The following is an 18591-nucleotide window of genomic DNA, read 5'->3' as shown; positions in this document are numbered from 1 at the left end:
CAAAACTCAGACCCTAGTTATGGCCATTCCTCACGAGCAACAATAGTACCTGAATGTGCTCCTTGTAATAATGTCAGCATAAAGCCCTGAATGTGCTCCATGTAATAATGTCAGCATAAAGCCCTGAATGTGCTCCTTGTAATAATGTCAGCATAAAGCCCTGAATGTGCTCCTTGTAATAATGTCAGCATAAAGCCCTGAATGTGCTCCATGTAATAATGTCAGCATAAAGCCCAGAACGTGCTCCTTGTAATAATGTCAGCATAAAGCCCTGAATGTGTTCCTTGTAATAATGTCAGCATAAAGCCCTGAATGTGCTCCTTGTAATAATGTCAGCATAAAGCCCTGAATGTGCTCCTTGTAATAATGTCAGCATAAAGCCCTGAATGTGCTCCTTGTAATAATGTCAGCATAAAGCCCTGAATGTGCTCCTTGTAATAATGTCAGCATAAAGCCCTGAATGTGCTCCTTGTAATAATGTCAGCATAAAGCCCAGAACGTGCTCCTTGTAATAATGTCAGCATAAAGCCCAGAATGTGCTCCTTGTAATAATGTCAGCATAAAGCCCAGAATGTGCTCCTTGTAATAATGTCAGCATAAAGCCCTGAATGTGCTCCTTGTAATAATGTAGGCATAAAGCCCTGAATGTGCTCCTTGTAATAATGTCAGCATAAAGCCCTGAATGTGCTCCTTGTAATAATGTCAGCATAAAGCCCAGAACGTGCTCCTTGTAATAATGTCAGCATAAAGCCCAGAATGTGCTCCTTGTAATAATGTCAGCATAAAGCCCTGAATGTGCTCCTTGTAATAATGTCAGCATAAAGTGCTGAATTTTGCACGTCCCATGTAATGTAGTCTAAGTGGTAACAATGAGGCAAAATCCAGCCTTAGTATTGTTCTGGGACATTCATTTATTTTCTTTAGCGTGTTTCATTTAGCAGCCACGAGTCTTTTCTTTTTCAAGATAATGTGGGTCGTGGGCTATTTAAATATTTGTTCTGTTTTGAAGAACAAACATCAAAACATTGGGAAAATTCATATCTTGCAGTAAAACACTAAATAAAGATCTTCATTGCAAGAGAAGACAGGTTAAATGTTAAAAAGGTTTAATGTTATTGTATTTAGAAAATAGTCCTGATCATATGATGATATCCAAAACAACAATAAACTGAATTTATACATTTTCACTAATTAAAACTGTAAAGTCATGTCCTTCTACACACAATACCTCAACTAATTCCAATCTGGGTGGTACATTTGTATTTCGGATGTAATCAAGGCATTAGAATGAACTAGAGGCCTCCAAAATATAGGTTGATCGCCAACATTTTTTCAAACCCTGCCCGAGGAGGCTACTGGCTACTTTTTCTATTTGGCTGGCTATTCCAGGTGTTTGTTGAAAACACTGGCTTTAACTTATTTACAGGTATTAAATTATAAAACAAAGATACATACATTTCAACAAACTCATACCTGAAACTCCCAGAATAGAATTTGACCGTGAACGCAGACGATTCCCGAGGAGAATTTAACTTTTCAAACAATGGAGAACGGCAGAAATATTATCCTGGCTCAGCATAAACCATCGACTCAGCTAGCTCCCTATCGATGTACTTAAATCTGAACTCTCTGACAGTATGACTGTTGTTCTGACAGTATCTGTCCCTCCAGAACATTCCACTATAAATATGTTTCTCTCCGCAGTTCCGCACAGGCCCGTTGGTCCATCAGGACTGAGATCTCCCAGCAGTGAATGAGAAAAGAGCAGAGCTACACCACTGATACAGAGTCAGTCTAGAGGAAGAACTCTTACTCTCTAAAAGTAATCCCCGTCTACTATGCCTCCAAAACAGTCTGTAGCCCAGGAACATCACCAGACAGAGACACTGACCACTGATCAGTCTAATGCCTGATGTCCATGGACTAATTGAAAAGGCACACTATAGGACCGACCCTAACAGTGGTGTGCTGGCTTGGATATTTTATTTTCGTATTGTCCTTTCCAGCATGGTTCCAGAAACTATGGTGGATACATATCCAGGCCAGACCAGCTCTATTGTGTGAATAAAACACAAGATTTAGTTTTGGAGAAATAAGACATCAGAGAGATGCCCAATAACGTCTGTTTTAGCCACAGAGGTAGAATGACTGGAGCAATGCCCCTCAGACCATAGCAATGTGACAGGATCACTCACGGAAACACTCAACATGGCCGCCGGTCCATCCATCACAGAACATCGACTGGAACGGGATCCTCCTTGTAGAAACTATATTTCTATGGTTTTAGCTGTGTTTGGCTCGACCATTGAAACAAAATATTTTTTAAATTTAAAAAAAAAATCCTGGATAAAATTGAGGGAAACAGAATAATGAATCCTGGGTTTGGACTCATTTCCATTGAAATAAGAGTGGTTGCATGTGTCTGTTGTTTACAATGGCTATATCATGTTTAACTAGCCACCTTTATTTGAAAAAGAAACAAGCTGTTCATTAATGATGGTGTTTCTCAATAGGTCCCAACAGGTTTATCATAACAGGTTATAACTGCTCAATTAGACATGTTTGATCACAATACGATGGTACTTGTTTAGAAATGAACAGAGGTAAACCCCAAACCCCGAGGGAATCAGGAAGGAGCTTCAGTTGTAACGAGATCATAACCAACTGCAACGTTTTCCTTTTCCTTCAGTTACAGACAAGACCGACACCTCCGTTCACGTGTGTATTCACATACACATTCACACAAATAAAACACTGGATCATCGACGTATACAATTAATGTCCTCTATATTATATCACAGACTTATATGAACGTTATGGTATTTTAGTGGAGTTGGTGCATAAATCCATTTGGTTCTGTTTCCGAGCTGAATCCTAACTTGAAATCTGGGCACACAAGATGTTTCACTTTTTTTCCCCAGACCTGTGATTAAGTACATGGATGTAGTATGCTGTGTAGGAGAATGGACAAGATGGGACAGACATCGGAGGTGGTACCCTATTTCCTATATAGTGCACTACCTTTGGCTCTATAGGGAATTGGGACGTGGCCCAGGTCAGGAATGTACTAGTGTGGTCAGGTCCAGGTTCATGTTGTAGATGATAGAGAACTCTCTAGAGAGGATCTGGTGGAGAGCCATGCCGTCGTGGTAGTAGACCCAGCGCTCTCCTGTCCAGTCGTAACGCTTCGGACCACTGGAGGACAGAGAGAGGCACAGAGAGGGGGATATCAGGCTAGGGTTGAAAACACCTAAATCACTATGAAAAACACCTAAATATCGATGAACTGACTGGTCAAACATTTTACTAGCACATAAATGTCTGAACTATTTTCAATCAAAATGTACATAAATGTAATATATTATACTGAACAAAAATATAAATGCAACATGCTACAATTTTAAAGATTTTGCTGAGTTACAGTTTATATAAGGAAATCAGTAAATTGAAATAAATTCATTAGGTCCTAATCTATGGATTTCACATGACTGGGAATACAGATATGCATCTGTTGGTCACCCTTAAAAAATAGGCCTCAGAATCTCGTCACGGTAGGTCTGGGCATTCAAATTGCCATCGATAAAATGCAATTGTGTTTTTTTGTCCATAGCTTATGCCTGCCCATACCATAACCTCACCATATTGCAAACTGTTCACAAGAGCTCGCCCACACGACGCCATACACATGGTCTGCGGTTGGGAGGCCGGTTGGACATGCTGCCAAATTCTCAAAAACAACGTTGAAGGCAGCTTATGATAGAGAAAGGAATATTCAATTCTCTCTAGCAACAGCTCTGGTGGACATTCCAGCATGCCAATTGCACGCTCTCTAAAAACTTGAGACAGCTGTGGCATTGTGTTGGGTGACAAAACTGCACATTTTAGAGTGGCCTTATTGTCCCCAGCACAAGGTGTACCTGTGTAATGATCATGCTGTTTAAAATCAGCTTCTTGATATGCCACACCTGTCAGTTGGATGAGTTATCTTGGCAAATAATAAATCCTCAATAACAGGGAAGTAAACACATTTGAGAGAAATAAGCTTATTGTGCATATGAATGTCTGGGATCTTTTATTTCTTATCAGCACTCTATACACCTCTGTTAACTGGTCATGTCTGTGTGCCTGTCGCTAGACCCACTGGTTTATGCTTAAATATAAAACCCTCTTAGGCTTCACTCCCCCCTATCTGAGATATCTACTGCAGCCCTCATCCTCCACATACAACACCCGTTCTGCCAGTCACATTCTGTTAAAGGTCCCCAAAGCACACATCCCTGGGTCGCTCCTCTTTTCAGTTTGCTGCAGCTAGCGACTGGAACGAGCTGCAACAAACACTCAAACTGGACAGTTTTAGCTCCATCTCTCCATTCAAAGACTCAGTCATGGACACTCTTACTGACAGTTGTGGCTGCTTTGCGTGATGTATTGTTGTCTCTACCTTCTTGCCCTTTGTGCTGTTGTCTGTGACCAATAATGTTTGTACCATGTTGTGCTGCTGCCATGTTGTATTGTCATGTGTTGCTGCTATGCTATGTTGTCATCGTAGGTTTCTCTTTATGCAGTGTTGTGGTGTCTCGTCATGTGTGTTTTGTCCTAGATTTTTATTTTAAATCCCAGCCCCCGTCCCCACTGGAGGCCTTTTGGTAGGCCGTCATTGTAAATAAATCTTGCCTCGTTAAATAAGGTGAAATAAAATAAAAACTGATTTATTTCCGCTCATGAAACATGGGACCAACACTTTACATGTTGAGTTTATATTTTTTTGTCAGTGTAAATAAAATGTAATATATTAAATAAAAAGTACATCAAAGTATGTAATGGAGGGGCTTGTATATGTATTTTAACTACCAAATCAATTCAATCAAGCGTTGTACACAGCAGAAATAACCGTTCTGTCCAATTTCACAAACACAGACCTGGTAGGAGATGATAGCCAGATCTGTTTGTTAGGAGTCTGTTTGTTGATGACGTATGTCCCATGGTCTCCGCCCACCTTCACTGTCAACACACCACTCTGGGAGGGAGGGAGAAAGAGAATAAAAATGTTTGTTTTTTTAAACTGTTGAATTTGACTTAATATCTATGACTCATTCTTTCTCTAACTTATTCTAAAGACAATATAGTATATGCAAGTAAGCCTTGTCTGATCTTGAATGAAGCATAGGGCAGGAGCCTATCACCTGCTGCTTCTGTGGCATGAGGCAACAGAAGTACTGTACACCCCCTGGACAGGACGATAGTCTACAAGACAAGTCATCAGCAGGGTAGCCTAGTGGTTAGAGCGTTGGACTAGTAACCGGAATGTTGCAAGTTCAAATCCCTGAGCTGACAAGGTACAAATCTGTCGTTCTGCCCCTGAACAGACAGTTAACCCACTGTTCCTAGGCCATCATTGAAAATAAGGTTTTATTCTTAACTGACTTGCCTAGTTAAATAAAGGTAAAATAAAAATAAAAATCCCTCTGTATCCCTCAGATACCTGACCACTGCTTCTTCAGTCTACCTACTGTAGCAGCATGTACATATTGGTTATTCAGCCAGACAGGATGCAGAGCGTGGCTGGCAGATATACAGCAGCAACACCGTTGTCCAATCTAACATGGCGGCAGCCTGCCAGGAGAGCGTCTGAATGCTACAAATCCTGAAATAATCACAGTGGTTCCAGTAACTGCTCCACACACACACACACACTAGATTAGGTTATATTTCTTTAAATTAATGCCACTGCTGTTTGATGGGATTTGCACAGCCACAACCATCTCTTCATCTCCTCCCTTCACCGCTACTCTGCTCTTCCTCTAAAATATATAATTTCCCCATTCCTCTACATCCTTCTCTCTCCAAATCCCTCCTCTCATTTCCTCTTTCAAAATCCTTCCTCTCCCCTCCCCAGGCCAGAGTTGACCTCTAGGCTGCAGCGCTGCACTATTGGCTCATTAACAGGCGTTAATGAATATGTCCCACTCATTAAGGAGATTAAACAGAGTGTTGTGTGTCTGGGTTGTCATGATAGAAATAATCCTATTTCTATGGGTGTTACAGAGAGGGTGGTGGACTGCATTCTATAATGAAGGATTCCATGAGAGAGGATTCCAGAACGGGCTGATGAGGATTCCATAGTGACACGTCAGGGATATTGTACTCTACTGTAAAGCCCTTCAAATGGCCTCCTCTTTCAAAGACGAGAGGAAGAGCATTGTGATGTCATCCTGGTCAAACACACCATCTATAGTAATTTAATTCAAGTGCTGCGTGACAACAGTGGCGGTCAGTGGCTGTTCAAGATGAGGGAGGACCATCATTTGTTTCATGAGCACGGCCTTACTTCTATTACAGCATGTTGGATGACTGTCATTCATATTCCATTCATCCAGCTCAATGTAACATCGATAGGTTTAGGCTACTACATGATACTTGAATTGTCCCTATACCCATCATGATGTTGCTACAACCTGAAGGAAAGATTACAATGTAGGTAAACACAGTTTGAGAGACATGTGAGGTGACAGTGACATTCAATAGCGCCTTGCACACTCTTGCCTGCATCTAGCTGATATAGGGTGTAATCATTAGTGCAACAATAGCAAACGAGAGTTTCTATTGGACAAATCCAGGTATGTTTATCCCTGTTTTGATCCGTTTGCTACCGTTTAAGTAATGTTTTTTGTTTTTTTTCTACCAGAATCGGAGGAATGAATGCACCCCTGATCACAAGTAAACAGAGTTCACTCTCATAACCGCCACGTTGTATTCCTTCTCTTCCCTTGTGGACTTCAATGCACAATACATCAGCTGTATGTGACCAGCCTACAGTGTTGTCACCTTTTTAGCTGAAGTACCGTAATACTCAGCTAATAGAACTAACACGTTAGTAAACCCGCAACAATCAGGCAGTAACGTTAGTGTACAGTCTAGTAAGTAGTTACACAGTGCTAGCTAGCTGTAGCTTATGCTTTCAGTACTAGATTAAATGATCTGATCCTATGATTGGGTGGACAACATGTCAGTTCATGCTGCAAGAGCTCTGATAGGCTGGAGGGCGTCCTCTGGAAGTTGGCATAATTACTGTCAAGGTGAACGCACCAATTTGTAAGTCGCTCTGGATAAGAGCGTCTGCGAAATGACTTAAATGTAAATGTCAATGTACCCAGAGGAGGACGGAAGCTAGCTGTCCTCCGGCTACACCATGGTGCTACCCTACAGAGTGCCTACAGAGTGCTGTTGAGGCTACTGTAGACCATGGTGCTACCCTACAGAGTGCTGTTGAGGCTACTGTAGACCATGGTGCTACCCTACAGAGTGCTGTTGAGGCTACTGTAGACCATGGTGCTACCCTACAGAGTGCTGTTGAGGCTACTGTAGACCATGGTGCTACCCTACAGAGTGCTGTTGAGGCTACTGTAGACCATGGTGCTACCCTACAGAGTGCTGTTGAGGCTACTGTAGACCATGGTGCTACCCTACAGAGTGCTGTTGAGGCTACTGTAGACCATGGTGCTACCCTACAGAGTGCTGTGGAGGCTACTGTAGACCATGGTGCTACCCTACAGAGTGCTGTTGAGGCTACTGTACACCATGGTTCTACCCTACAGAGTGCTGTTGAGGCTACTGTAGACCATGGTTCTACCCTACAGAGTGCTGTGGAGGCTACTGTAGACCATGGTGCTACCCTACAGAGTGCTGTTGAGGCTACTGTACACCATGGTGCTACCCTACAGAGTGCTGCTGAGGCTACTGTAGACCATGGTGCTACCCTACAGAGTGATGTTGAGGCTACTGTAGACCATGGTTCTACCCTACAGAGTGCTGCTGAGGCTACTGTAGACCATGGTTCAACCCTACAGAGTGCTGCTGAGGCTACTGTAGACCATGGTTCTACCCTACAGAGTGCTGCTGAGGCTACTGTAGACCATGGTTCTACCCTACAGAGTGCTGCTGAGGCTACTGTAGACCATGGTGCTACCCTACAGAGGGATGTTGAGGCTACTGTAGACCATGGTGCTACCCTACAGAGTGCTGTTGAGGCTACTGTAGACCATGGTGCTACCCTACAGAGTGCTGTTGAGGCTACTGTAGACCATGGTTCTACCCTACAGAGTGCAGTTGAGGCTACTGTAGACCATGGTGCTACCCTACAGAGTGCTGTGGAGGCTACTGTAGACCATGGTGCTACCCTACAGAGTGCTGTGGAGGCTACTGTAGACCATGGTGCTACCCTACAGAGTGCTGTGGAGGCTACTGTAGACCATGGTGCTACCCTACAGAGTGCTGTGGAGGCTACTGTAGACCATGGTGCTACCCTACAGAGTGCTGTGGAGGCTACTGTAGACCATGGTGCTACCCTACAGAGTGCTGTGGAGGCTGTACTGTAGACCATGGTGCTACCCTACAGAGTGCTGTGGAGGCTACTGTAGACCATGGTGCTACCCTACAGAGTGCTGTTGAGGCTACTGTAGACCATGGTGCTACCCTACAGAGTGCTGTTGAGGCTACTGTAGACCATGGTGCTACCCTACAGAGTGCTGTTGAGGCTACTGTACACCATGGTGCTACCCTACAGAGTGCTGTGGAGGCTACTGTAGACCATGGTGTTACCCTACAGAGTCCTGTTGAGGCTACTGTAGACCATGGTGCTACCCTACAGAGTGCTGTGGAGGCTACTGTAGACCATGGTGTTACCCTACAGAGTGCTGTGGAAGCTACTGTAGACCATGGTGTTACCCTACAGAGTGCTGTGGAGGCTACTGTAGACCATGGTGTTACCCTACAGAGTGCTGTGGAGGCTACTGTAGACCATGGTGTTACCCTACAGAGTGCTGTGGAGGCTACTGTAGACCATGGTGTTACCCTACAGAGTGCTGCTGAGGCTACTGTAGACCATGGTGCTACCCTACAGAGTGCTGTTGAGGTTACTGTAGACCATGGTGCTACCCTACAGAGTTCTGTTGAGGTTACTGTAGACCATGGTGCTACCCTACAGAGTGCTGTTGAGGCTACTGTAGACCATGGTGCTACCCTACAGAGTGCTGTTGAGGTTACTGTAGACCATGGTGCTACCCTACAGAGTGCTGTTGAAGCTACTGTAGACCATGGTTCTACCCTACAGAGTGCTGTTGAGGCTACTGTAGACCATGGTGCTACCCTACAGAGTGCTGCTGAGGCTACTGTAGACCATGGTGCTACCCTACAGAGTGCTGTGAGGCTACTGTAGACCATGGTGCTACCCTACAGAGTGCTGTTGAGGCTACTGTGACCTTCATTGCAAAACAGTGTGTTTTAATCAATTATTTGGTGACGTGACAATATTTAGTATTGTTTTACCTAAAATGTTTAACTTTTGAATGTTTTAAAAAAATTATTAAAATTACTCGTACTGAGTGTGTACACTCAGTACAAGGGGTTAGTGTGTACACTCAGTACGAGGGGTTAGTTTCTTTCTTTCTACGCACCAACCTATTGGCAACAGGGACCTTGATCCAGGAGGGGATTGCATGTCTCTAGATAATCGTTGTGATTTGAGGATAGCTGTGAGGGTTATCGAATCAAGATCAACTTCTCAAGGTCATTAATGATAAAATGTTCATATTTGAAGACGGCAGAAAGGCTAGTCTCTTTGGCATATGACAAGCAGTGGAATGTTAACTAAAGAGACTGGTACTCAGACTAGAATGGCTCTGCTGTAACCAAGACAACAAGCAGTGGAATGTTAGCTAAAGAGACTGGTACTCAGACTAGAAGGACTCTGCTGTAACCAAGACAACAAGCAGTGGAATGTTAGCTAAAGAGACTGGTACTCAGACTAGAAGGACTCTGCTGTAACCAAGATGCTTGATGTTGACATCAAGCCACTTAGCTAGAAATTTCTCAAACCAATGCATAGCTGGAGCCCTGAGCTGGATATAATTTATCTTAGATTTCTTATAGTTATACTTAACTCATATTTAGTTATACACAGTGGCGTAGCACGCACTCCCACAGACCCTGGGTACCCCCAACCCAAACAAATGGTTGGATTTGATAAAAATGTTCAAATGGTGTAATTGAAAACCATACTATTAAATGACCTCCTCACAGGAGAGAGATAGAGAGCGCTGTGCTGGGGAGGACGGAATGAGAGAGAGTGAGAAAGAAAGAGGACTATAGATATTTGTGGAGGATTTATCCCAGAGGAAATCTAACAGTGCCAACAAACACAGCTGTGGGACTGACAGGCATGTAGTCCAGTGAGCTGGTGTTAGGAGGAGACAGCCTAACAGGCATGTAGTCCAGTGAGCTGGTGTTAGGAGGAGACAGCCTAACAGGCATGTAGTCCAGTGAGCTGGTGTTAGGAGGAGACAGCCTAACAGGCATGTAGTCCAGTGTGTGACAACGTAGCCAGTGAGCTGGTGTTAGGAGGAGACAGCCTAACAGGCATGTAGTCCAGTGTGTGACAACGTAGCCAGTGAGCTGGTGTTAGGAGGAGACAGCCTAACAGGCATGTAGTCCAGTGTGTGACAACGTAGCCAGTGAGCTGGTGTTAGGAGGAGACAGCCTAACAGGCATGTAGTCCAGTGTGTGACAACGTAGCCAGTGAGCTGGTGTTAGGAGGAGACAGCCTAACAGGCATGTAGTCCAGTGTGTGACAACGTAGCCAGTGAGCTGGTGTTAGGAGGAGACAGCCTAACAGGCATGTAGTCCAGTGTGTGACAACGTAGCCAGTGAGCTGGTGTTAGGAGGAGACAGCCTAACAGGCATGTAGTCCAGTGTGTGACAACGTAGCCAGTGAGCTGGTGTTAGGAGGAGACAGCCTAACAGGCATGTAGTCCAGTGTGTGACAACGTAGCCAGTGAGCTGGTGTTAGGAGAGACAGCCTAACAGGCATGTAGTCCAGTGTGTGACAACGTAGCCAGTGAGCTGGTGTTAGGAGGAGACAGCTAACAGGCATGTCCAGTGTGCTGCCAGTGAGCTGGTGTTAGGAGGAGACAGCCTAACAGGCATGTAGTCCAGTGTGTGACAACGTAGCCAGTGAGCTGGTGTTAGGAGGAGACAGCCTAACAGGCATGTAGTCCAGTGTGTGACAACGTAGCCAGTGAGCTGGTGTTAGGAGGAGACAGCCTAACAGGCATGTAGTCCAGTGTGTGACAACGGCCAGTGAGCTGGTGTTAGGAGGAGACAGCCTAACAGGCATGTAGTCCAGTGTGTGACAACGTAGCCAGTGAGCTGGTGTTAGGAGGAGACAGCCTAACAGGCATGTAGTCCAGTGTGTGACAACGTAGCCAGTGAGCTGGTGTTAGGAGGAGACAGCCTAACAGGCATGTAGTCCAGTGTGTGACAACGTAGCCAGTGAGCTGGTGTTAGGAGGAGACAGCCTAACAGGCATGTAGTCCAGTGTGTGACAACGTAGCCAGTGAGCGAGCTGGTGTTAGGAGGAGACAGCCTAACAGGCATGTAGTCCAGTGTGTGACAACGTAGCCAGTGAGCGAGCTGGTGTTAGGAGGAGACTGAGAGTGAGTGTGTGACAACGTAGCCAGTGAGCTGGTGTTAGGAGGAGACTGCGAGTGAGTGTGAATAGCCTGTTAGGCTGTCTCCTCCTAACCAGCTCAATGTCTACATTGTCAGACACTGGACTGCATGCCTGTCAGTCCCACAGCTGTGTTTGTCCTCTCCAGAGCATATACACCCCCCCCCCCCCCCCCCCCAAGTGAAATATATCAACAAAACTGAAATAACCAAAACTGAACAGTAAACATTACGCTCACAAAAGTGTCTATGTACAAAAGGACAAATACATCAACATACAGGGCATTCAGAAAGTATTCAGACCCCTTGTCCACATTGTTACGTTACAGCCTTATTCTAAAATAAAATATCAAATATATACAAACAAACACACAATATCCCATAATGACAAAGAGAAAACAGGTTATCTTTGCAAATTTGTGAAAAAAAACAAAAAACTGAAATACCTTATTTACATAAGTTCAGACCATTTACTATGTGACTGTAAATTGAGCTCAGGTGCATCCTGTTTCCATTCATCCTTGATGTTTCTACAACTTGATTGGTGTCCACCTGTGGTAAATTCCACTGATTGGATAGGATTTGGAAAGACACACCTGTATGTATGAGGTCAAACAGTTGACAGTATACACAGCAAAAACACAGCAAACACCAAGCCATGAGGTCGAAGGGATTGTCCGAAAAGCTCTGAGACAGGATTGTGTCGAGGCACAGATCTGGGGAAGGGTACCAAAACATTTCTACAGCGTTGAAGGTCCCAAACAACATAGTGGCCTCCAACATTCTTAAATGGAAGTCTGGAACCACCAAGACTCTTCCTAGAGCTGGCCGCCCTGCCAAACTGAGCAATCAGGGGAGAAGGGACTTGGTCGGGGAGGTTACCAAGAACCCGATGGTAACTCTGACAGAACTCCAGAGTTACTCGGTGGAGATGTTTGTCCTTCTGGAAGGTTCTCCCATCTCTGCAGCACTCCACCAATCAGACCTTTATGATAGAAGCCACTCCTCAGTAAAAGGCACACGACAGCCCACTTAGAGTTTGCCAAAAGGCACCTAAAGGACTGACTGTGAGAAACAAGATTCTCTGGTCTGATGAAACCAAGATTGAACTCTTTGGCCTGAATGCAAAGTGTCACGTCTGGAGGAAACCTGGCACCATCCCTACAGTGAAGCATGTTGGTGGCAGCACCATGCTGTGGGGATGTTTTTCAGCGGCAGGGACTGGGAGACTAGTCTGGATCGAGAGAAAGATGAACAGAGCAAAGTACAGAGAGAGAACCTGCTCCAGAGCGCTCAGGACCTCAGACTGGGGCGAAGGTTCACTTTCCAACAGGACAACGACCCTAAGCACACAGCAAAGACAACACAGAATTGGCTTCGGGACAAGTATCTGAATGTCCTTGAGTCAGAGTCTGGACTTGATCCCGATCAAACATCTCTGGAGAGACCTGAAAATAGCTGTGCAGCGACACTCCCAATCCAACCTGACAGAGCTTGAGAGGATCTGCAGAGAAGAATGGGAGGAACTCCCCAAATACAGATGTGCCAAGCTTGTAGCATCATAGCCAAGAAGACTCGAGGCTGTAATTGCTGTCACAGGTGCTTCAACAAAGTACTGAGTAAAGGGTCTGAGTACTTATGTAAATGTTATATAATTTAATATTTTTTATACAATTGCAAAAATGTCTAAAAACCTGTTTTTGCTTTGTCATTATGGGGTATTGTGTGTAGATTGATGAGGGAAAAAATGATTGAATCCATTTTAGAATAAGGCTGTAATGTAACAAAATGTGGATAAAGTCAAGAGGTCTGAATACTTTCTGATTGCACTGTAAATATGGGTTGTATTTACAATGGTGTTTGTTCTTCACTGGTTGCCCTTTTCTTGTGGCAACAGGTTACAAATCTTGCTGCTGTGATGGCACACTGTGGTATTTCACCCAATAGATACGGGAGTTTATCAAAATTGTATTTGTTTTCAAATTGTGGGTCTGTGTAATCTGAGAAATATGCGTCTTGAATACGGTCATACATTTGGCAGGAAGTGCAGCTCAGTTTCCACCTAATTTTGTGGGCAGTGCAGGTCTTCTCGAGAGCCAGGTCTACCTATGGCAGGCTCTCTCAATAGCAAGGCTCACTGAGTCTGTACATAATCAAAGCTTTCCTGAATGTTGAGTCAGTCACAGTGGTCAGGTATTTTGCCACTGTGTACTCTCTGTTTAGGGCCAAATAGGTTTCCAGTTTTCTATGTTTTTGGTAAATTCTTTTCAATGTGTCAAGTAATTATATATTTTTCTCTCATTATTTGGTTGGGTCTAATTGTGTTGCTGTCCTGGGGCTCTGTGGGGTCTGTTCATGTTCATGAACAGAGCCCCAGGACCAGCTTGTTTAGGGGGCTCTTCTCCAGGTTCATTTCTCTGTAAGGGAAAGGTGGATACCTAGTCAGTTGTACAACTGAATGCATTCAACTGAAATGTGTCTTCCGCATTTAACCCAACCCCTCTGAATCAGAGAGGTGCAGGGGGCTGACATAATCAACATCCACGTCTTCGGTGCCCCGGGGAACAGTGGGTCAACTGCCTTGCTCAGGGGCAGAACGACAGATTTTTACCTCGTCAGCTCTGGACTTTGACATTTTCATTACTGACCCAACGTTCTAACCACTAGGCTACCTGCTCTGTAGGTGATGGCTCTTCTCCAGGTTCATCTCTCTGTAGGTGATGGCTTTGTTATGGAAGGTTTAGAAATCGCTTCCTTTTAGGTGGTTGTAGAATTGAACGACTCTTATTTGGATTTTGACAATTACTTAGAGGGTATCGGCCTAATTCTGCTCTACATGCATTATTTGGTATTTTACATTGATATACAGTATGTGGCTGTTTTTGCTGCATTATATTTAGAAAATTTAATTTGGGGGTTTAGAAAAATGTTTGCTAAATGCTAACTCCCATTCGTATAAGCTGGTAGCGTTGCTAGCATACAGATGGAGGTAGTCAGTCATTTTTAACTATTGCAGTTGATTGGTGACGATAACATGAACGTGTATTGGGGTTGACATCTATACAGCATTATACTCTGGTTTTTACCTCAAGTACACATATTTACAATAGCCTAAATGTAAGATAATTTTGATGTCAGTCAATGAGGAGATTCGGGATCTATTACACCACGGGTGGATGCATGGGTGACGATTGTTTTGGTCCAATTCCATCGACCTCTTTACCTCACGTATTGGAAACACTTGTCTTTATAACACACTCAGTGGACTCATAAACTGTACTGGTAGAGGCAAGATGTCCCCTAGAAGCAGTGATGCCGACAAACACACATCAGCAGTCTGCCAGCCAGACAGTTCTCTGGGCATCAATAGATCCTCTAGCTGTCTGGTACAGCACTGACCCAGGTCAAGAGGTCAGCTCAATATCACCATGAACACGCTTTTTTTTTGCCATAATGTCAGACCAATTTACTCCCATGGACACACACACACACACACACACACACACACACACACACACACACAGCCATCAGTGTATTGACGTGGTGTTTAGTGCCCTGGGCATGTCTGATGATTTGAGGACACTACAATCATTATTTCCTCCCGTGACCTTTGCCCTCAGGAAGTAATTGGCCTGCACATAACAGCACCATTGCCATCCTATCCTACAGCTCTAATGACTCATGGATCCCTAATAGACATACACTCATCATTCACAACCAGACACACAGACCCAGAACTACTCATTATTCACAACCAGACACACAGACCCAGAACTACTCATTATTCACAAATATTATTTTCTGATGAAGAACTCAGGATAAATGCTGCAAATTGGATTGTCAAACTTCCAATGGAATGACATGTGAGTCAACAGCTACCCCTAGTGGACAAACGAGAGGACTGCAGAAACAGAGAGGTACTGGTACAGTATGTACAGTATTTCCCTGGACTTACAGAGAAGACAACGTGGTGCGTACTGACAGAGAAGACAACGTGGTGCGTACTGACAGAGAAGACAACGTGGTGCGTACTGACAGAGAAGACAACGTGGTGCGTACTGACAGAGAAGACAACGTGGTGCGTACTGACAGAGAAGACAACGTGGTGCGTACTGACAGAGAAGACAACGTGGTGCGTACTGACAGAGCGTGGTGCGTACTGACAGACAACGTGGTGCGTACTGACAGAGAAGACAACGTGGTGCGTACTGACAGAGAAGACAACGTGGTGCGTACTGACAGAGAAGACAACGTGGTGCGTACTGACAGAGAAGACAACGTGGTGCGTACTGACAGAGAAGACAACGTGGTGCGTACTGACAGAGAAGACAACGTGGTGCGTACTGACAGAGAAGACAACGTGGTGCGTACTGACAGAGAAGACAACGTGGTGCCTACTTACAGAAAAGAGAACATCAAACTCCGGCCCTGCTAGTGGTCCATCCATCAGATCCTCAAAGTAGTCAGCCAACGAATCCAGAGTCTCATCTGCCAGTTTCTCATAGGCTGCCTCACTGATCTCACTGGAGAGGGATAAACACACTGGGTCAGAATGAGGGTCAACAAATACAGAGGCTGAATTTGATGTGAACTGTATTTGACATGAGAACCGAATGTCCACTGAAAAAAATGAGTTAGCCCATCCACAAAGTGAGTTAGCCCATCCACAAAGTGAGTTAGCCCATCCACAAAGTGAGTTAGCCCATCCACAAAGTGAGTTAGCCCATCCACAAAGTGAGTTAGCCCATCCACAAAGTGAAGGAAATAGACTATAGCCTACTGTAGGCCTACATATTATAGTAGAGATTAATACTGCAGTTACAAAATCCTTCCTGTTGCCACGAGGAGCTTCTCAAGAGATTAAATGGGATGTGTCATCGATGGTGATACTATACTTTGCTAGCACTCCTCTAGTCTCCCATAGTACCTTTACCTTATGTGAACAGCGTTTTCCTCTGTACGTACTGGTGAAGTAACATGTAGGACTCTCCTCTGTTCTCCTCCTCCAGGTCTGCTATCAAGCCACTGTGACAGAAATACACAGGTAGGGATATCATTGCATAGTAAAATTCTGTGGCAAATCATTTTTTATCAGTATGCTATCATAGTTCCCTAGAGCACCAGACAGTTGGCAGTCACCAACCCTGGTACTGGATCTTACACAGCGTGTGCAGGCTTTTGTTCCTGCCCAGCATCACCAACATCTGTTCAACCACTGGCTTGATGATTAGTTAGTTTAATCATGTGTTATTAGCTCTGGCGGGAACAAAAATCCCCCTCACCCTGTTGCTCTCCAGGACCAGAGTTGATGACCACTACCCAAGGTGATATACACCTGGCCAGCTTCTCCCTAGTCACGAAATGTAGCGAGGCCTTCAAAGTGTAATCAATGCCACGCACATTTACATTAAAAACATGTCATAAAAAAGGAATGTCCCTTGTCCGTTATAAAATGTTGAATCTTACTCTGCCAACTAGTAAGTACGTTTACCTTGGATGAACTCAGGGCACTCCTCGAGATCACATGCTTAGATGTGTCATTTGGTGCAGACCGAGTTCTCAGACAGCGAGAGTTTCCCAGGTGCTGAAAATAAGAAAAGGCAATATCTGTTATTGCATCATGTATGCATGATTCAGCTGATAAACAACACCCATATATTTAAAGGTGTTATATTTTGGGGGGACATTGTAATTTCAGAAAATGTCCATACATCTGCAGCAATCGTGAAATAATAGTGTTTCACAGTATTATTTTTGTTTATATGAGAAAACAATCACAGAATAGTGAAGGGAATAATTTTAACATATATAAATAGCTGCGAAATATATTTTCATTAACAAAAAAATATAATATTTACAGCAGTTTGAAGCAGGTGGAACAAAACAGAAAGTAAAAGCACAATTCATTCAAAACAAATCTTACTTTCGGTTTTGTTCCACCAACTTCAAACTGCTGTAAATATTATATTTTTTTGTTAATGAAAAGATATTTCGCAGCTATTTAAATATGTCACCATGAGTCCCTTCACTATTCAGTGATTGTTTTCTCATTTAAACACTGAGCTCACAGTGTAGAATCTTAGGAAATGATTAGGCGAATATCACAACACTGGCGGGGTAAGTAACTTAATACTGTGAAACACTATTATTATTCCACTATTACTGAAAATATTATGGACATTTTCTGAAATTACAATACTAAATCCCCCCCCCCCCCCCCCCAACCCCAAATCCTGTGTGGCATCTTTAAAATCGGTACGTTTACTTTCCTATCGATATTTTGTCTTTAAATGTGAAATTTCCAACAGCATAAGGACGAACCAACGAGACAAACGGTAGGTTTAAATCAGATTTGCCAAAAGTAAATCTCCCATTATCGCCCATCTATTTGGCAGCTATAATCTTGCTCGCTAGCGTTAGCTGTTACACACTGTTTCAAAACATAACTAGCGGCGTGGCAAACATGACATTACCTCATTAGACAGATGTCTGGTACCTTGTACACATGTCGTCGTTCTCTGCTGTAGTCTATAGCTCTGGTCGCGTATGAATTGATAAATACATAGTTTTTTAATGGATAACCTCTGCATTTTTCGCCTTTCAGTGCTGCTGATCTTGTTATCGACTTGATTGTTTATGTCTGTTCGGGAACCTTCTACTCATGTCTGTTTGGCAGTTTACCACAGCCAAAAAGTCATAACCCCAGTCTATTTCTACAATGTCTCTTCCTAAAATGTGATTTTAACCCTAACCTTAACACACTGCTAACCTTATGCTTAACCTTATCCTTAACTTATGACCAAAAAGCAAATGTTTGTTTCAAGCATTTTTGTGATTATAACCCATATTGACTTTGTGGCTATGGTAACTAGTGTTAAACCTATTTGGCCACACCGTTATGGCGCATTACCGCCACCTGCCAGGCTGGAGTGGGATGGCACATTAGAGAACTTTCTCCTTTCTTACTGTATGCACCGAAATAGCAGGGCCCGGTTTCCCAAAAGCGTCAAAGGGTGTTTTCACACTTGGTTCCTTTCAGACAATTTTGGTGAACTCAGTGCGGTTCGCATATTTTTTGTGTGCATTGTG

The 18591-nt window shown here is 43.8% G+C and overlaps 1 protein-coding gene across 1 annotated transcript; it reads right to left on the bottom strand.

Moving 5' to 3' along the window:
* Positions 1-2423: 2423 nt before the first annotated feature.
* On the bottom strand, positions 2424-18158 carry fxn (frataxin). The gene is made up of 6 exons (XM_029644030.2): positions 17976-18158; positions 16994-17086; positions 16436-16527; positions 15905-16025; positions 4920-5017; positions 2424-3195 (listed from the first exon to the last, which is right to left on the bottom strand). The coding sequence occupies exons 1-6, from the start codon at positions 18090-18092 to the stop codon at positions 3057-3059; spliced, it is 660 nt and encodes a 219-aa protein (XP_029499890.2). The 5' UTR covers positions 18093-18158; the 3' UTR covers positions 2424-3056.
* Between the last annotated feature and the right edge of the window lie 433 nt (positions 18159-18591).

This window comes from Oncorhynchus nerka, linkage group LG13, assembly GCF_034236695.1.
Source record: "Oncorhynchus nerka isolate Pitt River linkage group LG13, Oner_Uvic_2.0, whole genome shotgun sequence".
In the NCBI taxonomy this organism is placed as follows: Eukaryota; Metazoa; Chordata; class Actinopteri; order Salmoniformes; family Salmonidae; genus Oncorhynchus; species Oncorhynchus nerka.
The sequence above is the reverse complement of the archived record's forward strand: the minus strand, read 5'-3'. Positions and strand labels throughout refer to the sequence as shown.

What these genes read in the sequence shown, in the direction of transcription:
- fxn (XM_029644030.2), bottom strand. Translation starts at nt 18,092, where the DNA reads ATGCAGAGGTTATCCATTAAAAAACTATGTATTTATCAATTCATACGC. An exon ending in CCAGACATCTGTCTAATGAG is followed by an intron (nt 17,087 to 17,975) that starts GTAATGTCATGT and finishes TCTTATTTTCAG; the next exon opens with CACCTGGGAAACTCTCGCTG. An exon ending in GTGCCCTGAGTTCATCCAAG is followed by an intron (nt 16,528 to 16,993) that starts GTAAACGTACTT and finishes TTTCTGTCACAG; the next exon opens with TGGCTTGATAGCAGACCTGG.